Here is a 23617-nt window from a genome sequence, read left to right as displayed (position 1 = left end):
TTCCCCTGTGGGCCATGAAATGTGATGTAACAGATGTTTGTTGACCAGGGAACAGAAGTGATGGAGATGAGTTGACATGGTGGCATTTTAAATGTTGAATCAGTCTGCAACACCCCTATACGACTCCTGATTGGCTAGAGTCCACAGGCAGGTAAGAACAGAGTGGGTTACAGGCAACTTGGTATGCTGTCTGTATAGAATGGCCCCAACATCGTCGTATACATCCTATAGCAAAGAAGAATGACTGATAAATTGACGCAAGCTACAAATCTGTGACAATAGTGTACTAAAATGATTATAATAATCTACCTCTACTTCTGAAATGACTTAGTCACATTGTACAAAAAAAGAATGTGGTATTTTTGGAACCAACCTAGAAGGGGCATCTCTTCCTATTTAATTTCCTCAGGCATCAAAAACGCATGTGAGATTTCCTCCACCATTTCTACAAACTACAGGTAGCCTACAGATGACCAAACAGGATCGTAACTTCCTTCATATGCGTTGAAGGCTGACGGAAAACTTGTCCGACTTGACTGCGGATTTGTGTCCCCACCCCAGGGTGCTGCCGCCTGCTCTCGTCCCACTTTATGCACTTTACAGGCGAAGAGCTGTTCATCTCGAACGAGCCAAATAATTCATGAAGTTACACTAAACGTCATCATACCGCCATTGGCTGGCACACGTCATCAAATTGCGACGTTAGTTTCATTTTGTAAACATACGTTTGCAAGCTGGAGACTAAAGTGAGGGAACTCATGGATAGTCTTGTAAAGGTAACATTATAAAGCCGATAATCCGTTCTTCATGCAAAACAAGCTGGGAGGAACATTTCTTTCGTGCGTTTGTCACTAGCCAGTTAGCATGAAACATTAACCGAAAGCTAAGTTACCCACGGGGTGCACGTTACTCTTAATTCCTGACGGCTTTGCTGTTTACAGTTAGGTTTTAAGTATAAAGCAACATTGTAACATTACCACACTTAAGCTGTAAGTTTAGTCCAATATGACAATCAAAATTTAGCCTATGTACTTTACCCCTAATGATGAAGCGACTTCACAGGAGGCACTACTATAAAGCATCAACTACAAACCCCTAAATGGCCCCTTACAGAGGCTTTTGTGGCTTCTTAAAAAGGACAGTTTGGCTCCTATTAGTTACTGTGTTTCCTCAGGTGCACGGAGGTGGGGGCTATGACTCCGACTTCAGTGATGACGATAATGAAGGGCAGGGAGAGTCCTCAGGGAGTGGCCTGAAAAGGTAAGAATAAAAACTTGACTAGCCTCGAATTTTGTTTATCTAAAAACATTGGGCTTCTGTACTGACCAAATACTAAACTGGAACTGTGTAGGAAGTCATTTACATAAGGCTAATATACTGCATTATTAATATTTACCACCTTTACTTTAATCTCCAGTAGCTTACATTTAGACTGATGTAGTTGGGACAGCCTCATCCACCAACACAAGCGTTCTGTATTTACACCTTCTGTTAGGAAACGTGAGGAGGAAATATTACAGAAGCCATTCCAGAAAGGCCGGCACTCCCAAAAGGCTCACCGGAGTTTACACTCCAATGAAGTGGACAGGTAATGTACAATTGCTTTGAAAGAGAACTGCATTAAGACCCCTTCACTTTACACATTATGTTGCAGCCTATCATTTACATAAATTTTTCCCCCTCCCATCATTCTACACTCCATACTCACCAATGACAAAGTGAACACAGGATTTTAGAAAGTCCCGCAAATTTTAGGTAGAAAAAAAAAAATACCACTTTGTTGAAGTACCTTAGGCAGTGATTGCAGCCTTGAGTCGTCATGGGTATGACGAGACAACCTTTGCGCACTTGGTTTTGGGAACTTTCTGACAATCTACCCCGCAGATCCTCTTAAACTCTGGAAGGTTGGATGGCGACTGTCAGTGGGGTTAAAATCCAGGCTTTGGCTGGGCCACTCAAGGACATTCAGAGCTTTTCCCTTAGTCACTCTGTGTTGGCATGGCTGTGTGATTTGAGTCATTGTCCTGTTGGAAGGCAAACAGTGGGCCCAGTTTGAGGTCCTGAGTGCTTTGGACCAGGTTTCCATTAAGAACGCCTCCATACTTCCTCCACCTAGCTTTCCCTCCCAGTCCACTAATCCATGCCACTGAAAAACACCCCCACTGTATAACGCTGATCATGCTTCAACCGTTGGATGGTATTGTGCAAGGGATGAGCAGTGCCTTGTTTCTTCAAGACATAATTCTTAGAATTGAGGCCAAACAGTTCAATCTGGCTTTCAGAACAAATAATCTTGTTTCTCACAGTCTGAGTCCTTTAAGTGTTTCACAGAGACAATGCTTTTGTTTGGCAACTCTGCCATAAAACCCAGTTCAGTGGAGTTTTGCAGCGAGTTTCTCCCATCTTTACATGGGATCTCGGGAGCTCAGCCAGAGTGATCCTTGTGTTCTTGATCACCTCTTTCACCAAGGATTTTGTCTTCAGATTGTTTGGCCAGGTGGCAAGCTTTAGAAAGTATCGTGGCCACATTTCTTCCATTTAACAATTATGGAGGCAGGCCACTGTATTCTTGTGAATCTTCAATGCAGCAGACTTTTCTTTTTGTAGCCTTTCCCAGATCTGTGCTTTGACACTCTCCTGTTTCAGAGCTCTGCAGGTACACCCTTCTCCTTCACAGCTTGGCTTTTTCTCTGTGCATTGTCAGGTGTGAGACCTTATATAAACAGGTGTGTGCCTTTCCAAATCATGTCCAATCAATTACATTTACCACAGATGGACTCTAGCTATTAGCTCATTAAGAGAAATGGGACACACCACATTTCTCTTAATGAGCTAGATTTTAAGTGCAGTTCCAAGTTCTAATAAAACCAAGTAAGACCATCATTTATGTGTAAACATAGGTTCCTGTGCGCTGCTTTTTTCTGCCAGCTACATAATCCAGTTATTTACACTTTGGATGTATACAATGTCACACACCATTTCTTTTAAACCCATGCTTTGAGAAGAATGAATTCAACATGATCTAATGTTTGTTAATTTTTTAGATGACTATTTTCATTCTGTTTTTCAGAGAGGAAGCCAGAAATAGAAGAGCCCACCTGATATCATTGAATGCTGTATCCTTTAATGTGAAATGATAATACAGTCGAGTTGTTGAAACTACAGACATCATGCCTCATACATATGTTCAAAACAATAATTTAAGTGCTCCAATTAAAAATAAACAATGTTGGAAATGAAAAAATAAAAATCCGTTCACAGTGTACAAACGTTAGCATTCAAAGAGAGACTGACCTTAAGCAGATGTCTCCAGTTTGAGCGACATAAGAAGTTTGTCGGTGACTACATACTTTATTATGGAGGACAGATGGCCGACTTCAAACGCTCTAGGTAAGTAGTGTCTCACAGTCATGCTTGACAATCAGTTGCCATGCTGTCTTTCTATGCTACAACTAATGAGAATATGTTAACCATAGCAGAACATTGGCTATGCATTGTTTTCATCCAACAAGATTTTTAATTTACAAATTATACCAGTTCTAATTATCTCGTTATCTCGTTATATTTTGTCTTCTCATGGAATCTTTTCTTTTCTCTCAGAGCCAAAGACAAAACAGATGGGGATGTGCTGCGTGAGAATCATCGCTTCCTCTGGAGGGATGAGGACGAGGAAGACATGACATGGTGATCATCCATTAGTCAACTACTCATACAGGCTGCTTTAATATTCAGTGTGCTTTTGATTATAACATTCAGTTTCAGACAAGCTTGTGTTGTCTTATACATTACTTCTGGACTTCTTCTGTTCCAGGGAAAAAGAACTTGCCAAGAAGTATTACGACAAGTTGTTCAAAGAGTACTGCATAGCTGACCTCAGCAGATACAAGGAAAACAAGGTGGGATGGAATGATCAAATGATTTAGCGATTGAGACAGCACATACATTGTAACAGATAGCTCATATCGGTTAGTTATTATTATAATTATTATTATAACAGCAGTAGCTGTTTGATATTGTAGTGTGTATTTGTGTCTGTGTTTTGTTGTTATGAGGTTTGACAGAATCCAAAGGATCACTTATTTATGTTATGTGGATCATTAGGAGGCTCCTGTTAACTCAGTGTTGAGTAATGGGAAAATACCTCCAGACAAAAAAAAAGAAAAATATTTTATGTTCTTGCACCTGTTTTGGAAATTAGGTTTTAGTTTTGTTAATCCAACAGATAAAGTGTGGTTGTTAGAGCATCTGAGAAAAAGGATGAAGTGAAACAGAAGTTACCACACCCACAGAATGTAGTATCAGCCATCCCAGACACTGCTGCCAGGGCTTGGCAAGATGATCCATTTTTGCACTGTGCTCCAAAATTACAATAATTGTCCCAGTGGTGGAACAAAGGTTAAAATTTCATAACTCTGACACTAATCCCCACCACCACTGTTCCATTTTGAATAAATGTTAGAGGTATGATGTGTTTTGGCACCGTGCTCCGTCTCTTGTGTCCACTGGGCCATTCTGGTTTGAGGCCAGGCTTTAAAACTGACAATATGTTAAACCCAAGGGTAGTGTGCTTAAGGATCTATAGCTGCACTGTTTGGTTCAGTGACGCTGTGCTCAAATATCTCTCAAGTGTGACTGTTAGGAGGTTGACAAATCTCTGACAGATGTAACACCTATAATTATTAGAGGCACTATAGTTAATTGATATCATCAGTTCAGTTGACTCAAAACTCGCTACATAAATCCAGCTTTTCTGACAAATTATTCACATTTGTTAATGACTGTAAATACAGTGTTGGGTTGCATCATAATTCCTACAAGTTGAGTCAGATTGGGATCAGTTGTGTTGGGTAAATGCGGTGTGACAGCATGCAGACGATGCTGGCAAAAACACTAATGACTGCATCATTTGTTCATTGATTCTTGTGTACATACAGACCAAATTACATTTACAGTAAGATGGAAGTGTGCATGCATAGTGTCCTTTCACAAGAAACATGTTAATAGATTTTAAAAGAAATAATTATAAACAATATTTGCATGGAGATATGCATCACAGCTGTCCACATCCTCAGTTCAACTTTATCTTTTTTGGAGTGCTCCACAGGCTATTAATGATATTCAAATACAGAATAAATACTGAGTTATTACATTAACATAATATTATAAAGCTTGATATAAGATTATAAGATTAATTTGAGGGAAAAACTGTATCTAATGTGTCTGTCTTCTTAAATGTGTGCCCAACAGTTTGGATTTCGTTGGCGGACCGAGAATGAAGTTGTTTCTGGCAAGGGTATGGCATAACTCAACATTATCCTAATATTGAGTTGATACACTTCTGAATGGTTTTTTTTATACATATTTGTGTGTATACATTTTTATTGAAACACTGTGCAGTATGATACTTACATTCTTTAGGATTAGAGAAACTCATCCAAACATTCTTATCAACTATAGAGTCACCTTTACTCAATGAAGGCATTCACTTTGACAAGCGGCATGCCCCAAATCCATACTACATCCTCATTTTTAGCAGGGTTTTAGTGTGTAGTGTACTCATACCGGAAAGGTATAGTGCAATTTCCTGTTAGTACAAAGCAGTTAAGTAGATCAATATGCTATAACGATGTAGTAGATTCTGTATAGAATTAGTACGTCGTATGGATTTGAGGCACATCTAAGGTTTCTTCTACTAACATGCCCACAAAACCGTTACACAACATTCTCCACTAGATGGCCACAGAGATGTACAGAGCAATTTACACAGCAGTGCATCACATACAGTTGATACTTTCTGACACAAGTCTCTCCACGTGTGACATACAATTTTTTTTCTTTCACTTTGACTTATTGGCTTGCCAGATTGGCCTCGAAAATCTTTAAAATGTATTACCTTTCACTTGAGTTTTTGTTTGGTTTCGGGTACTATTTGCGCAATTCAGTTGTCGATCAATCTGTCGATTCACACAAATGGTCCCCCATTCCTAACATTTTGGTTTCCTGTTTATGCCCCACACCCAAAGAGAAGCCTCATTCTACATCTGCACTTGTGACAGAGCCTACTTTGACAGTATGGCAACGCTTTGATGATTAATTGTGCAGGATTAGTACAACCACCTCTGTGTTTACCGCTCCTTCGTGTGACAGTGACAGCCATTTATAGGTTTTACTGGAGGGACAAAATCAGCAACTCCGTGAGGGCAGACCTGCCTCGGCAAGTCACTGGTATGCTTTAAGGCACGCACGCACGCACGCATACACACACACACACACAGATTTGAATAATGTGCTGAATAAAATGTTTACATCAATGCAGCCTCACACAAACATACACACACTGAGAAAGCTGACTAAGCCAATATATTGTTCTAGATTAAGACTGTAATCCTGGACTCTGACAGTTCACCCCTGTAGCAATACTCTACAGGAAGTGGGATTAGATTAGGTCAGAGTCCCTTCACTTCAACTGTCAGGTCTGTGATTTTGTTTACATTAATGTTTCCCACAGAAATACTTCTTAAGCACTATTTAGAGCACAGAGCGCTAAAGTCTCCAATGAAATCAATACAAATGTAATCCTGTAAAATGGACCCAACGTCCTCTTTCAGACGGGCAGAAAATAAAGTTTGTGCAAAGTAAAAAGTGTTGCAAGTTAAAGGTGAATGAAGTGTTTATCATGGACTCAATATGACTTTAGTTTTGGTTTGATATGAAGACTGATGAAGAGTATGATTCAAACACAGGCACTTGAATGCAAAATCTCTACATGAGTCATCAAATTAGTTCCACCTGAAATTAAATTTTGTGAGTCCAGGCTCAGTTATAGTGATTGTCAGATGAGCAGACTCCATTTCTGTTTACAGATAAATTAAGCAACACAGAGTTTTTCCCAAATTAAACTGATCTTGCATTAACTGGTAAAGGGGCAATGCACTTCCGCTCTGCCACGGATACCTTTTCGGAAATCATCCACTTATAATTTCCTGCTGTCCCTGCACTTCAGGCCAGGTTGGTATTAGGTAATGGTGTCTACTCCTCACCCAATCAGGTGGATTACGAAGAACGCTGACCTTTCTTTTCATGGCCACGGTGTGATATGGGTTGAAGGAATGTGCAGTAGTGAAAGGTTTCCTTCTTTTTTTTTTTTAGAGGTTGAAATATAAAAAGAAAAAAGGAAAAATAGAATTTGAGATTATGTCCTTGAATCATGTACATGAGAGCAGGATCAAATGTTATCAGCCTAAATTTCCCTAGATCTTAAAGATATTCTTGGAGAATGAGATTTGCTTTTACTTATTTTTGCCTTTCTATCTAGTCCAGAAACATTTAAACCTCTGAAAGATTCACGTTTTTTATTTTATTTTTAAAGGTCTAACAAACACGTTACATGTATTTTCTTTCCACAACATTTGCAAAGCCAATTTGAGTTTGAGTACTATGAATCCACTACAAATCTGGGACCCCCTCTCTAAAAGCGTTGTTCCACTAAAGTCCATGTAATTCCCTTTTTATGCACTGCTTAGATTATACATCAGCATGCAAGACTATTGTGGAACTATTTTGCCAAATAGCTTCTTTGCTTCCAATAAAATGTCAACATGTGAGGTAGTGCTGGGCGATATGGAGAAAATCAAATATAAATATTTTTGACCAAATCATTCATTTTTTACAGCCTGAGCTTCTGCCACCAGGAGATAATGAATAAGTGGGTCAAGGCAAAAAACAGAACAGATAGAACAGTCTGGTAAATTAAGAAAATGACATCACTTTACTGTATTGCAGCTTGCAAAAGCATGAAAAGACAACACTTGTGTCATATTACAATATCCAAAACTGAAGACAATAGCTAGTCTCATATATCAATGTCGATATAATATTGATATATTGCCCAGCCCTAATATGAGGCATATTTGTCTAATGATTGAAATCCCACATTGAATATTCAAATGTCTCTTCCGAGTCTTAATTCACTGGAGCAGATATACATGTGGGGTCTAATACATGCAGACACTTCATTCAAAGTCATGTCTTATGTGTGTCCCTCTTCTGAACTGTAGTCTTGCTGTCAAGAGGGCATAAAGGGCCACAGATAGTTAAGGCCAGGCTTATTTTAGGTGGTCTCCTGTCGAACTAAATGAACAATGGTCTTGGCTTATGTAACTGTCATGTTTATTGCTTGTGGCAAGTTTGCCACCACACTCTCACTCTGTTAACAAATTAGTTGAGTTTGAATATTGACACTAGTTTCCCTTAATTACCTGTTTTAGATAAAATGAAAGTGATGGCCCAATTTAAAGGTGAGATCCTTTAAAATGCTTGCCTCTGTTCCAATGTAGACAGGATTTGGAGTTTGTAAGGATATCCTGCTGGGTTCTGTTATGCTCAAATGAATCAGCCCTGGAGAAGTAACTGAGTGTATTCTAAGTGATAGCTAATTAGCCCATAGCCCACAGTCAACAATAGAGACTGCCAGTGTCTCTGTTTCAATTGCTTCAATGTGTTTATTGGTGAGTGTGTATGGGGTGTTGCACAGAGAGAGAGACAGATAGAATGCAGTATAAAAAATAATCTCAGTAGTATGTCATGCTCTTTGGTCTACGTAGTTCACAGGATGGTGTAGAGTAAATAAAAGTTGCAAAACAGAGAGTGTTGAACTGTAGGTCAGCAGTCTAAACTGCTTGTCAATAGGAAAGATGGACATAGGCTAAGGCTAAATCTGATCCAGAGTCAGAGGTTGGACTGTGTGGATGCCAGTTACTGTTCCCATATTTGAAAAACTGCCTGGGGGCAAAGAGAGTGGATTATTCAGTGTTTTCTACAGGAGATGCGAGGGTAGGGAGTAGTTAGTATCACGAGTCAACTGCAAAACACCACTGATCAAAGCTCAATGTTGCACATAAATGGAGCATTCTGACAGAAATTTTAATTCCCTTTAGTGACACAAAAAACTTTTTTCAGTGGGTGCAAATGTATGTGTTTGGGCCACCAAAATAAAGTAACATTTTAGAAAGTATGCTTTTTTCCTTTCTTGCTAGAAAATGAGATGATGGAGACTGCTCTTATGTCTGTATGCTAAAGGCAGATTTTGTTACTTTTAGACACAGCGGGGATAGCCGTTTCCCCCAGTGCCAGTCTTTATGCTAAGCTAAGCTAACCGACTTTTCATCCAGTGAATGTTAATCATGCAGCCATCTGGTGGTATTAGAAACCATTGACGTAGGACAGTAGTTTTTTTTTTCTTAATGAGTTTGCTCAGTCAACCTGGTGCCAGCTCTTTTCACGGAGCACGTGAGGCTTACCTGATGTGAGGATTCCCAATACTTGTCAACAAAACACAATGGAGATCATTTTTTATGTAAAACATCCAACAGAGACCCATACAAGAGTTTATTTTGTAATGCAGTGATTCTCTGTGTGGCACTGTTTTCTGCCTTCCGAGAACACCTCCAACAAAAGCTGTGCTTTATAGCTTACATGTGGGAAAATGTAGGACCAGGGGGCTGAAAACTATCAGAAAACAGGTGAAGCATAGTTTTCCATTAGTTTTTGACATTAATTTTGGCAAAGAAGTTGCCTGGAAACACATTTCTATTGACTCCACTCTGTCAGGGTTGTAGTTTTGAGTAGCCAGAGGGTCAGATACATTCACATTTTACCCTTTGTAACCTTCGAATAAATCAAATTATTTTATATATTCAACGTTGATCTGCATTTCTGCAGCTGCGAGGGGATTCAATGCCTTTGTCAAGGGCGCTCAGTTTTGTGTGCAAGCACAGGCAGATGAACTTAATAGATTTTTTGTGTGCGTGATGGAAAGAGGACGTCATGGGAGACGTTCAGTACGATTGTGATTGACGTCACTGATGATGGTGAAGACAGGATTCTCTTGGGTCCCCAGTCACTGCTCATGGCGTCACGTTGGGACAGATTAGAGATGATGGCCCTGTCCCAAGTCACACCCATACAGTGTAAGAAAGCACCAGTCATTAAGGATTTAAAGGGATAGCCTTTTGCAGGTTCTATTCAGATAGGTTTTTAAGTTTTAAGACATTTGAAATGTAGGTAGGTGGACATATACATGTAGCTGCTGTGCAACGTTGGTCAGTTGATCAGACCACCACATTGGTTCAGATTGGAATATCTCAACAACTACTGGATGGCTTGCCATGAAATTTAGTACAGACATTCCTGTTACCTATGTATTACAATGGCATTGCCTATAGTGGCACCATGAAATTGAATCTTCTGGGTTTGAGTGAAATACTTCCAAATGCACTGCCATGAAATTAGGTAAAGAGGGATTTGGTAAAGAGACTGACATTTATGTCCCAGGATGAACTCTAATAACCTTGATGATGACTGACAAATGTGACTCATCAATGTAGTTGGTTTCACTGTGGAGACTTTTTAGTTTACGAATTAACAGCTTGGCAATCCAGAAAAATCCAGCCATCAAGCAAAACATTTTGTGGATTTATGTTTGCTCTAGAATCATCCAGGTAAGCAGACATAGAGTTTGAAATACAGTAAGGTTAAGGATCAAAGGGTATCAGAGCAATAATATTACATTGTTATCGCTTGCAAAGTTATCCATATGATGTATTTTAGTCCAGAAAAATAAATTCAAATACAGCTCAAGATTCTGCTTTAGAGCTGCATATTGACTGTTTCAACTATAAACTATAAATTGATTTATTTTACCTAAATAAATATAATACCAGGCCCTTCAAAATAAACCCAGTCAACCCCATCACAACTCCATCAGTCCATCACAACTCAGGACTGCCAGGTGTGTCTTTTATAGCTGACGTCATACACCCCTAATCTAATACAGAAGAGAAAGTCTTCCTTAAAGCCTAAGTAAGTGGCCTGAGGCTATGACAGCCAGCGTCACTTGTGTGTACAGAGTCTCGATCTTAGGCAGGTGAGGGAATGCATCCTTTCCTCTCAGAGTAAGGTGCATGTCCTGCCCCTGTGCCAAGAATGGACTTCTCTGACGCACTTGCTCTCTCCATTACAATTGCAGGGAACCCCAGAGACCAGATCAATGTCACCTTAAGCTCCTCTAGGGATAATAGGCAGGCTGTGCAGTGGCTGGAGGGAGGCCTGAGGGGATGAGGTGAGGCGAGGAAAGGGAGATGAGAAGGAGCGGGGGATAAGAGGAAGGGGTGTAGATATAGACGGAGGGGGGTGAGGGGAGAGCAGCAGGGTTTGGAGGTTGCCTGACAGAATTGGAAGCCTTTGGAGATTCATGGTCTGCATCTCTCAATCCTAATATTAAACATTTTTTTTATATGCCTTTCTATTTTACTTGCATACATTCTGTTGAGATTTTTAATTCCTTCTTTTTATATCATACATTATATTTCTTTACACATATACATGCTATCTGGTCTTCCAGGTCAATTCCAGTGTGGAAACAAACGCTGCGAGAAGGAAGAAGGCCAAAAAAGCTGGGAAGTGAATTTTGCCTATGTGGAACATGGCGAGAAGAAAAATGCATTAGTCAAACTCAGTAAGACACAGACATTATCTTTTCATTTTCTCTGTTCATTCTTTCTAAAAAAAGTATGTCTGTGTGTGTGGCTTTGGCTTAGTGGGGGTTTCCAAAACCCGGCTAATAATCCCCCTTCAGGTTTGTTACTGTAGAAAATCCTTTTATAATAATTACTGTAATTGGAGGATCCACCTGTTATCTTGAACCCAGTCAAGCAGAAAATGACAAGCTCTTTTAAAAAGCTACTACAACAGGTCATATCCAAAGATATTTTCTCCTCGTTAACTTAAACTGTTTTTCCAATTTGTATTCATTCTAAGTCAAATGTTTCTATAGTCCCAGATGTTGTGACAAGAATTAAACATGACTTGGTGAACTTAGTAAGGCACATGTAGTAGGATAGGGATGCTGTTGCACTTAATTAATGAATAGGATTTAATAAATCCATTTTTCAAAACACCAAAGCATTTAAATTCTACAAATTTTCAAAATTTAGTAGTGGTATTAGAAACAGTGAGAACTCAATTCAATTTCAATTCAATTTTATTTATAGTATCAATTCATAACAGGAGTTATCTCAAGACTCATCTTTCTGACAAATTTAAACTGGAGTTCCACAGGGTTCTGTCCTCGGTCTTCTTCTCTTTAGTTTATTTTAAAGTATTATCTACCAGAATTACATCATAGAGGAAGTTTCCACATGTATGCAGTTCATACTGTTGTATACGTATCTGGTTGAACAATTTTCACAATTGACACATTTTAGTTGCAGGATTTAGATACCGTAGCAACAGGAATTGAAAGTTATCCTCATGTGTATTGCTTACAGTAAAATTAAGAAAATATGCTCTTCATTAAGGAGTTATCCCTTAATAAATCAAATAAGAAAAAGAGGCGCAATAATTAATAATCTCACAGCACCCTTATAATTTCTGTAAATAAGAATATTAAAAACAATGAAAACTTTTCCACAACCTATATCTTGAGTTTGAGTTGGTAATGATTATGCCATGTTGTTTCTATTGTAGGACTATGCCCTGAATGCTCTTTTAAACTCAATTACCACCACAAGTAAGTACTTTTTGCCTTTGTGAGATTGGGGAGAGTGTACTGGTCTGCTAGAAGTAGGGCAGGTCACCACATTATTTTGTAGCATGCTTGGGGTTTAGGATTCAAACTATGATTTATGTCTCCTGTACAAACGTCTTACTAGTCAGAGTGTATATCATGTTTTTATTTTGATTGGAATCTTGATAACGGAATGTGATGATGTAGCTTGAGGTGGTTATGATTGAGATCCGAAAAAAGATGTAATCTGCAAAAGTCTGGCTTTCAATATGTGATATCAAGGCTTTTCACAGTGGGTTAGGATTTTAAAAGTCCCTTTGAGTGTTCCTGCAGACTTCAAAATATATAGAAGCCTTCATCTGTTCAAACCTTTAGCTAAAATGCATTCATGTGCCTCTGAAAGGGCCTTTGGTGCTGAGTTTTTTAGGTTGCCTTACAAATAGTGCTGTAATTGGCTGCATTAAATTGTAAATACAGCTTGTTAAAGTGGGATTCTGTTTGTAGGAGGAAGGAGGTGAAAGCAAAGACTAATAGGGTATCCGAAGAGAACCAGGAACCACCACAGAAGAAAAAGAAGAAGAAGAGGAAGAGATCGTCTTCACATTCCAGGAAGCACAAACACAAGAGACACAGAGGTAAGACTCTTTTCCTAGCCAAATAAACTGCCATTAATCATGGCAGTACTGCCATCAGATGGGTACAACCTGTAGGTGAAGCCTTGTTAATGTTTTGTTCTTGGAAAATATATAATTTTCCTTTAATTAAATATTATTTTGTAACTCTCTCTGTTTCTCGACAGATTGCTCCGCCTCTTCTAGCAGCTCAGAGGAGATGCGGGACTCAGACAAAGGTAGCGTTCATAACTCCCACATACACACACCCATGCACGCACAAAGTACCTCCCTCATTTTTAAAACAAACACACACACACACACACACACACACACACACACACACACACACACACACACACACACACACGAGACTTGATCTACTCCCCAGGCTTCTAGGCCAGGACACTCCTCCTGACAACCCTTTATGGAAACACATCCATTAGTCCTGTAGTTAATATTAATAGACAGGCAGCGCGTCTGCTTTTTCTTAACTGTGCATTCCTCTCAACCACTTTCCTTGTCATTTTGCCCTTCATTATGAACAGCGTGAAATGAAGTATGTCTTTGCCCCCATGTCCTTGTTCAGTTTATTCCATGATCTGGATGGATGGATGGGCGGGCGGGAACTTTCTCTGTCTAGTGTAATGTCATTGGGTTCAACATACTTTGAGAATCCATACACAAACACATGTTCTTTGTTGCATATAAGTAAGTAAGTAAGTAATAAGTTGCATAGAGCAATTCAATTTAAAATGAAATTTCACTCTGCAAGCAAATCTGTTTTGGTTCTAAAATCGGATCTTTAAGACAGACTGTCCACACATTTGTGTGTCCAGACATCACCAACCCATGCTTAAGTTTACCATTGCCAGATCATTCTCCACAGCGCTACAAAGAAAGGTTTGGCTAGTCACACAACATTCTGAGATGGGAGTAAAACATGCTCTGGTTTATTGTCATTTATTTAAACCAATCACAATCATATTGGGCGGCGCTAGGCACTCGGGAAGGAACATGTACGTACAAAAGTTGTTTTAGTCATGCAACCGACAAACTGCGATTGGACAGATAGTTTAGCTAGTTGTCTCGATTCACCCTGCAGAAACTTGAGGGACAGTTAATCATAGTCCTCATTAATCAACCAGAGTTTTGAATGCCAACAAAGAAAGCGGAATGTGTGGGACATCCGGCTTAGATGAGGGACATCCGGAACAATCCTGTAAGTGAAACGTAGTCTATACAGACTACTGTGGTATCGTAGGTGTGACATTCCAAAGCAAAAGCATAAGAAATGAAGGTTCAATGTTACGCTTCCCCCTAAAGTGCCAGCAGACAATCTTTTCCACATACTGTGTTGCTCCATGTTGTCGTCCATAGCGCTCTGCTAGTAGCAGCATGGATTCTGCCCAGCACTTGCGTCACTCTGGATTTGATGTTGTTGCTGTGTGTCACGTTGCGAGTGACGCAAAAGACACTTACACACAATTCGATTTGAGTGAACGGACTGAGACACATCTGTAGAAATCCAGTTTGTATCAGACCAAAGATTTCAGACAACCTCCAAATATGGTTTGGATTGGATTTGCAAAAATCATGTCAATCAGCTGTCCAGACTTTCTAAAATCAAATCTTGATATGCTAGAAAATGGATTTGGGCTGGAAGTTTGAAAAAGGCCTTTGTCTCCTGATGAGGAAAACTTTATATTAGGACCACATCTTGGGGGCTTACAGAGCTAACCGTGAATCTCTTAGTTTTTATATTTGTTTACAATTTTTTGTTTGCTACCTAAACATTAGCTGATTGATCCATGTCAGCTATCGTAGAAAGCCCACACTGACAATTTGATTGGTCCGAACAGCTCTGGTTAGTAGTGGCTCCACCTCGGATTAAGTCCAGACCAAATTTCCCGACCTCAAATATTGTAGGCGGGGCTACGTTCGGTTGGCATCCAGGCTACAGCCGGTCAGTAAAGACCCTGACATCAGAACTGATGAATAAGGGTTATTGCTCAACCTGTTTTATCCTTCCTGGAAGTGTGACTGATAGCTTTCTAAATCTCACCTACTAGACTCTGACGCTGGGAATGAGCCAGAGGGCCAATCGGAAGCCGACCACTGGCGAGGACCTGCTCCCACAGTGGAGGAAAAGTCAAGGTAAGGTTAAAATCTGGCCAATGTTAACATTAAATCTCACCCAATAAGCTGCTGTAAAACCATCACAGACAGTCTTTGCGACTTAGCCTACATAGGATACTATGTCTATATATAGCACAGTGGGTAGACCACTTAGATACCCCACACAAAGCTGTTCCGAACTATCAGGAGAGTCGCTAAACCTTTAACTTGCTCCTGTCATGCTTCTCCTGACATTTGAATTGCTCTCAGAACGATAGAACTTTACTAAGCGTGTTAACTATATGGACAAAAGTCATAGAAACAGAACCAGGGGAGAACATAAAGTTCTCATTTGCCTTTCTGAGGTATGTTTAAATTGTCCTTTTTTGCTGGCTGTCACTATTTATTTGTTTGTATTCTGTACCAATGTTGTTCCTCCCCCACATCCTTTCATATTGTCTCGAGCTTGAATCAAATGTAAATGAAATAATAAAAGCATAGTGGTAACACTTCCAGTTAGGTCAGGGGCCACCCAAACAAAGCATTTAACAGTCTGTGTCAGCAGCACCTTGCATTAAAGGAAATCACATTTCTCTCATTTTGTTTGTTGTATCTGTCTAGGGAGGAGGAGTTTGATGAGTACTTTGAAGACATGTTTCTGTGACTACTGCTTTCAGCAGGAGCCCTGCTGTGAGAATACTTCCTTCTGTGCGCCACTGACATTAGGCATGTCTTGTTTAGAGTCTTGTGTGCATGTAGTTTTCCTTGTTGCAGTACTTTTGCAGAAATAAACATGATGCTACCCTGTACATGTCACAAGTCTTTGATTTACATGTCTGCCACCATCTAAGTTTCAATCCCACCAATATCACTACGAATAGTCATGGTTGCTTCAATCCGTCAGTCAGTCCTTAACTTTGGTCCTGACTGTAAGTGTAATGTGTCCACAAATTTTGTCTGGGTGCCATGTCATTTGGTTTAGATATGTACTTTCATTTTTGGATGAATTGTACTTACTTTACTGATGCCTTAAATGTTCATCTACAGCCAACATCAAGTCAAAAGTTAAATTTTCCAATACTTTGGTTTATGACCACTATTTGTGGTACCGACAGGCTTTTTTCACAATTGACATTTTGACTTGGCGTAGTAGGAATAAGCACAGGTGTTGCTAATAACAATAACAAGTCTAAGTGTCCCAGTCAACAGCATTCACAACACCTGAAACCAAAGCAGCTAAATGGAATCCTGCCATCATTGGTTTCATTATTCACACCTGTGCTCTTCATGCTGTGACCGTCAAAAATTCCCATCAGCCTCAGCTGTGCTTTGTGTTTAGTGCCAATTAGCAAAGATGCTAACACCGATAAGAACATGATAAACATTACACTAATTTTAGCACAGTCGCATTGCCATTGTGAGCCTGCTGACGTTAGCATTTAGCTCAGAAAGTACAGCCTCACAGAATTGTTTAGGAGTTCATGCAAGGTTATATTTAAATCAAGTAATTTATTCAAACTGAGGTTAACACAAATTAACAAGGGAGAGGATGTCAGCAATGCATGGAGTTGTAAACCAAAATAAAATACTGCAGGGTGCATGTAAGCTGTAGAAAGGGGTGAAACAGAGTGAACACTTGGGCCAGCTTTTATAAGCTAAGGGCCCAGGTGAGTTCAATCAGTTGCCGATTGGCTGCTGAGGTTGGCCAGGACCGCCTACAGGACAGTTGGAGGGGTGTCACACATGGCCGTATACTCTTGTTTTAATATGTTAGAATAACCTAAACTTTTAGTTCTCTCTTATGAATTGAATCTGCACTTTGGATTTGGTAAATTGTCCATAGTTGTACTCTTTCCTCTGCGAGTAAAAAAATCAGTTTAACAGTAGTAAGACAAAAGATTCAAGCACTCTGCTTTTACAAGATTAGCTCAAGATATCCCTCTGGCCAAGGGCAGATTGAAGCGCGGCCTTGATTTCAACTCACAGAGAAAGAAACTGCGTGAGGTTGTGGGAGATTATAGACTTTGGCTAAATATATACAATTACTTTACCTCTTACTGTCTGTCTCGTTTCAACTTCTGTTTTCTCAGAGGAAGTAATTTACTGTGTGATTCATGGCAGTGTTTAGCTTACAGGTGGTTGAGTGTAGTAAACGGTGCACGGTGAGTTTATGAGTGGCAGTGAGGTATAGTTTGACCCCTGGCTATACTTGTACACTTGAATGCATTTACAGTTGATCAATAGTGTTGTCAAGATTCTTGCCTTCAACAACTTCTTTCTGACACATTTTAAGGCAGCAACATACTCTACTTGTATTATTCAAAAAGTAGAATTAGTTTAAATTCTTAAAATGACATCTACGCTTTCTCCCTCATTGGAAATCCAGAATATATGAATGTAGTATATAGCTAATCAGTTTAACTGCTTGCACGGGGGGGGGCAGCTCTTCCCCCCCACACTGACCCCTAACCCCCTGAAGACGGCAGGACACAGGAGCCTGAAGAACATAGTCAGACAACATAGTTTCTAGCAAGGATCAGAACCAATCCACTGATCCTCTTTCCCCAGAGGCTCATCCAGCTTTGGAGCCTCTTAGATCCCTGCACGATATACGACTAAGAATGTGAGCTGTCGCAGCTAAGCCCAAGGTTTCTTAAGTTCGTTCTCTGAATCTGTCTAACCTTCATTAATTGTGGATGAAAACTAAAGTATCACCTATTATCATATTGAGAAAAAGTGATTCTCTCTGTTCTTACACTTTCATAAATTCTTTTATTTGCTTACACATATTACATCTCGTGACACATACATACATAGTCATCTCGTACGTCAAATGATAGATTTCTAATGTCTGAAAGACAGTTGATGGGATAAGTAGAAAGCGTATTATTTGATATCTCAAAAAAGGAAAAAGCGAGGGGTCATTCTTATCACTGGAGACAGAACTGGTGGTGTAACCATTCATATACAATGTGTACAGCAGGAATGAGGTAAATCCATGGTCAAATAAATAAAACACATCACTTAAACAGTAAATGTGTTTGCACAGTTTTGCCTCCAGTGACCACAATAGCTTCTCACTTCACCTCAAAGCAGCAGAAAAGGAGTTTCCAGGTAGTCCCAAAGCCATTCTGATAGGATTAAGTGCCTTTGAGTGATGCGCTGTTGATAGGAGGAGATGACATTGTGTAACAGGAAGTTGGGGGGAGGGGGGGGGGGACCAGATCAAATCCTATTCAGGTATACATGGAGATTCACACTGACAGGACATCAAACAGCAGTTAATGCATGATTCACTGTTGCATCAGGGAAGAAGAGGCGTTGGCCTGTACCACCATAACATCAGATGATGACATAGCTGTATCTGCCACATTTGAAACACAAATTGTCTGCATATCCATACAAGGCTTTAGTAGCCTGCTTCACCTCTTCTGTAAGAAGGGTATTTAAAGTCTAAATCAATGTGGATCTCAAACACTGGCTGGCAATCAGATCAAATCCTATCCAATCTTCTTACAAGAGAGGTGATCTGCTGTTCCCTGTTTGACTGACTGTGACTCCTTACAAGCAGCAAAGGTTGCTTTTACTGTACATCCTTCAAAACAGTTATTAGTTATTCTTAAGTTTACACAATTTACATTTTATAATATCTATAAACTATATACATGTAAAATCATGGATGTTTTGTATCAATATGGAATTGTAATTTTGCTCTAAACACTGGTGTAATTATAATGCATGTTATTATTATTTTAGTTATTTTTCCAGGTTGTTGGCCACAAGGACAACAGCTCACAGGTGTTTTTCAAAGCTGACAATAACGTTGCACAACTTCAACACATTTTCCTGATGCCTGCATGTGACTTTAGCGTACATTTGTTCACAGTTTCCAAACGCCCAAGCTCGTCTAAAACTCTCCATCCGTGAAGATGGTTTAAGTACAAAATTGTTAGACGAAGACTTCAAAAAAAGCATATATAGATAAATTGCATATTAAAATACATATACCCTCACCCAACTCATTAGCGCCTTTTGAGGTAAGGGACATCAGATTGCACGTTGTTGCACGCTGTATCTGAGTTTCAAAGAGTTGTCATACAGCAATAACAGATCCTGCTCTCGTGTTCAAGAAAATAATTCCACGACTCAAGCTATTTGAACTCTTAACCAAAACAAGACTACTAACCCCATTCCTTTGATCCTTGTCCCTGCCCACCCACACTCACACATGGCCTGCCACTGCCAAAACAGCAGCAGCTGAGTTGAGTGTATCGTGCACTACGTACAGAACTACTATACTGTGTGGTTAATACTGACTGCCAAAAGGAACTGTGAGGAAACTATTGCTTTGGCATGTATACACCCCACATGCAGCACATGCTGTCACCTAGTTGAGCTATTTATACTGAAGACTTTGACTTGGAACATTTGCTTACAGCAGCTGAGCTTATCCAACCATGGATTAAACCATACATGTCATGAATGTTTGGATTATTGCTATGTTAAACAGAAATATATGTTGTCCATGTATATATGTTTTTAAAGTTCATGGCTGTGTTGAAGTAGGAAGTTTCAAATACATCATGTCTTCTGAGTCAAAAAGGCTTCTCTCGCAGTCAGTGTCCAAACATTACTTCTTCTTGTTTTTGACTCTTCGATCCTTGGAGAATAGTTAGGCGGACTGTAGACTGGACTGCAGACCAGACCTGACTACACTAGACTAAAATAGGCGAGAATGAACTAGACCAGACCAAACAGGTCTGGACAGCCCCTAACCAGAGAGAACTATGCTGGTGTAGATCAGACCGGACCAAACTTGCTTAGTCAAGCCCCAACTAGACTAGTTGTCAGACCAGAATAGGCTAGAATAGCCTAGATTAGTCCTAACCAGACCGCATCAGTCCAGATCCAAGCACCGAAGGAACTTAGCAGATGGTGCAGGTTTTTGACTTTGCGTCTCCGCCTCCAGCTAGATAAACACAGAATTAAAAAAGATGTATTGATAAAGGATTATTCTCATTACTGAACACATGATATTCAATCAGGCTATTAACTGGGTTTTTTTTATACCTTTTTTGGCTTCATCTTCTTCCAGTTTCTTCTTTTGATCCTCAATGAGCTTCATCTTCGCGTTGTATACCTCAGCCTGCTCGTTCCAGTGTGCCCTGTTGTTGTTCAGACCGTCAAACATGGGCTGGATCTCTTTGTGAAACCTGGAGAACTCCTGATAAATAAAAGAGAAAGAAAACACTGGCTGTCAGTAAGCACATTGTGGGATGCACATAGGGAGAAGACCTTGCAGGAAGGAAAAATGTTGGTGTTGAAAATACATGCCGCAGGGATGACCGGGACATGTTGATTTATATACATAGGTGTTCTTGTCCAAATACCATCCTGACAAACAGCTAGCTGACATTCCTTCTGGGCCCATCTGGGTTCAATATTTTCATCTCTATACATCCTGTTATGCAGCCTAACGTGGTTGAAGCTACAACAACACCTATGTAAAGCTAATAATAAAGGTGAGAAATCATTTAATGCAATGGTAATTTTCTACGTTGTAAGAGTTATTCCTTTTTCAGTGGATATGCTGTTTTGTGTTCCTAAAAAGTGCTCTATTAGTTTAATAGCCTACCTTTCTGACACAGTCTAATCGAAAATTGATCACAACAGGCTTCACAGATTAGTATTTACTGCACAGTTGTAGGGGAGATTGAAAATCTGTATTATTGCCTTGAAAACAGAAGTCACACTTTAAACTGGGGCCTTGGAGTAAGGTTTATGAATCAGTTTAGTTACTTTTGTAGTGCTCATGCTCTGTGAAAGTCTCAAAATCATAAATTGAACTAAATCAAAACAAGTCATGGGCAGAATATGTTTTTGCATGGTGTTTTGCTGGAGATCAAAATGAAATAGAAGCTGGATTAAATCAGTACACGCCTCTTAGACCGTGACTGTGTTTAAATTCCAGCAGTTACAAATGAATTGTTGCAACACAGAGCACAGCCCAGACTTGCCCTTTTGCAAAATCCACATCTGTCTTTTTTACGCTTTATCACTCTCACTTCATCAATTAAAAAATCACACTGCTCTGCTGTGCAGTGTGAAAGCTCTTCATTACCTTGTACACAAATGAGCACACAAAGTCGATGAAACCACACTGCATCTTGGGTAGCTGTTCGGCACAGTTTCTGTCCATCATGGGCTAAGAGAGACAGAGGGGAGAGTTTCAGGTGAAAAACAATCCTGAGAAATAAAAAATAAAAAAAATAAAAAACTGAGGCACAAGAGGGGTGTGACCCTTACAATTGGTTGTTGGTCCAAAACAGATCTCTCCAAATCTCCCTGTTCCCAGAATTCAGCAGCGACCATCAGAGCCACCTGGACAGAAACAGACAAGAGGAACAAATAATGATACAGGAGAATAAAAGACAAAGGGGGAAAAGTGGCAAATAAGTGGCCAAAAAATATAGTAAACACATTTCACACTCAGGACATTCTTTCATCTTGTAGGGGTTATTTTCAATCTTTGTTCATGGACAAAGGCTTTTTAGCATTTGATCTCAAGGAACAATAAACACTGTAATACAAGCAGCCTATGGAAGTCAGCTTGTTTTTGTTGTCTTGGCTTTATACTTTCCTGTTCTATATTCTAAGTAAAATAACTGCTGCCCTAGTTTTTTTTTTGGATGTAATACATCTGAAAATGATTGAGCTGGGACCAAACATATGTCAAGCTGAATAACCAGATCAGAGACGGAGGACGTGGAGGATAACATAATGCAATGTGTGGAACTCAATCAGTTGATTTTAAATGTAAATGGACTGTTCTTATATAGCTCTTTGCTAGTCTTAAGGACTACTCAAAGTGCTTTTGCATAGTACAGTAACCATTCACACACATTCACGCACTGTGGCCGAGGCTGTCGTACAAGGTGCCAATTGCTCATAAGATAAACACTCACACACATTTACACTCCGATGGCGCAGCATCGGGGGCAACTCAGGGTTCAGAGTCTTGCCCAAGGACACTTTGACATGGGACTGCAGAGCCAAGGATCAAACTACCAACCTTCTGATTGGCAGGCGGCTGATCTACCACTGAGCCACTGCAGAACAACTTGTCAAACTCTTTTTTAATCAGTGAAGGCAGTGAAGGCCACCCACCTTGCTCTGTACTTCCCAGGGTTTTGTGATAGCTGACAAGTCACAACCTGTCATCATCATGGCCCTGGAGGTGAAAAACAGACAGAAAATCAGGGAGGATAAGATAACACCCTGCTACTGAGGATGTAAGGAGCTGCTGTTTCAGAAATCTTCTTACAAACACATTTCAGGGTAAACTAAACAGAATGTTGCTTTATTATCTAGGGCTTGAATCAGTTACATACATCACGATTTCCTTCCTGGTGGGGTTGTTGGAAATGTATTCAATGGCCATCTTTTCTTCTGCCATCGGCTCTGTGGCATTCACAATGTTTTGGAACATGGTTCTCTTTCTGTGTGATGAGATGGCGGACAGTCAGAATAACTGAACTAAACAAATGATGCAAATGTCTTAGGACTCCTTAAAGACTACAAATTAAGCTGAAAACCCCATATAGAACAAGTGAAAACAAAAGTATCAATGTCCATTGCGATATTACATAAAACAAAATATTTGCTCAATTCAAATTTACTACATATGTTGTACAGTTTATTAATATTGCCATACATTACATATTGTATGGAAATAAGAGGAAACACATACAAAACGATCCCTAACCCTATTTTTATATTACAAAAGAGAGCAATAAGACTCATTAACAGAGCAGAATACGATAAACCAACAAACAGATTATTAATAAACTCACACACTTAAATTTAGAGACTTGGTGGAAGCGAAAACAATGCAAATAATGTATAAAGTTAAAAATAGATTAGAGAAAGCAAGGTTGAGCTGAGGGGAATGTACATGTTCACAAAGATAAAGATTAGAACAAATGTAAAACAAAGATGTATATCCGTAAAAGGAGTAAACATGTGGACTCTTATAGATGAGGAAGTAGAAATGTAGAAGTAAAAAAGTAGGATGATTAACAAATATAAAAGTGAGGCGTGAATGGAAATGTGTATATGAATAACCTAAATTTACTAAAATAGAATGGAAAAAGGGAAGGTGTTATAAGCAAATGCTTCAATGCTACACCTTTTCGATCAGTATTGATTATAAGCGAGTTAGGATGACACTGCATGAGCTTTATGTTATGTAAGTGAAGTTGTGTATTCATGTGATTGATTGAAATATATTAAACTAAACTAAATTGATTCCAGAAAGCAGCTA

The 23617-nt window shown here is 39.5% G+C and overlaps 2 protein-coding genes across 3 annotated transcripts in view; one reads left to right on the top strand and one right to left on the bottom strand.

Moving 5' to 3' along the window:
• Positions 1 to 595: 595 nt before the first annotated feature.
• Positions 596 to 16103, top strand: fra10ac1 (FRA10A associated CGG repeat 1; the record flags this gene model as incomplete). The annotated part of the gene is given in 14 exon segments (XM_032502523.1): positions 596 to 776; positions 1175 to 1260; positions 1496 to 1588; positions 3071 to 3116; positions 3314 to 3390; positions 3601 to 3684; positions 3812 to 3896; positions 5248 to 5293; positions 11402 to 11515; positions 12526 to 12568; positions 13070 to 13200; positions 13365 to 13415; positions 15249 to 15333; positions 15916 to 16103. Coding segments are annotated over 14 exon segments (1002 nt in total). The 3' UTR covers positions 15959 to 16103.
• A 1943-nt stretch (positions 16104 to 18046) lies between these two features.
• The window catches only part of pde6c (phosphodiesterase 6C, cGMP-specific, cone, alpha prime), a 32715-nt gene continuing 27144 nt past the window's right edge, over positions 18047 to 23617 (bottom strand). For both annotated transcript variants that reach the window (XM_032502442.1, XM_032502441.1), the window contains 6 exons: positions 22686 to 22793; positions 22462 to 22525; positions 21601 to 21675; positions 21416 to 21499; positions 20365 to 20518; positions 18047 to 20263 (listed from right to left, as the gene is read on the bottom strand). In XM_032502442.1, the coding sequence (XP_032358333.1) occupies positions 20220 to 20263; positions 20365 to 20518; positions 21416 to 21499; positions 21601 to 21675; positions 22462 to 22525; positions 22686 to 22793 (529 nt within the window). In that variant the 3' untranslated portion in view covers positions 18047 to 20219. The remainder of the gene's footprint in view (positions 20264 to 20364; positions 20519 to 21415; positions 21500 to 21600; positions 21676 to 22461; positions 22526 to 22685; positions 22794 to 23617) is intronic.

The sequence above is a fragment of the Etheostoma spectabile genome, chromosome 21 (genome assembly GCF_008692095.1).
Source record: "Etheostoma spectabile isolate EspeVRDwgs_2016 chromosome 21, UIUC_Espe_1.0, whole genome shotgun sequence".
Lineage (NCBI taxonomy): Eukaryota > Metazoa > Chordata > Actinopteri > Perciformes > Percidae > Etheostoma > Etheostoma spectabile.
The sequence above is the reverse complement of the archived record's forward strand: the minus strand, read 5'-3'. Positions and strand labels throughout refer to the sequence as shown.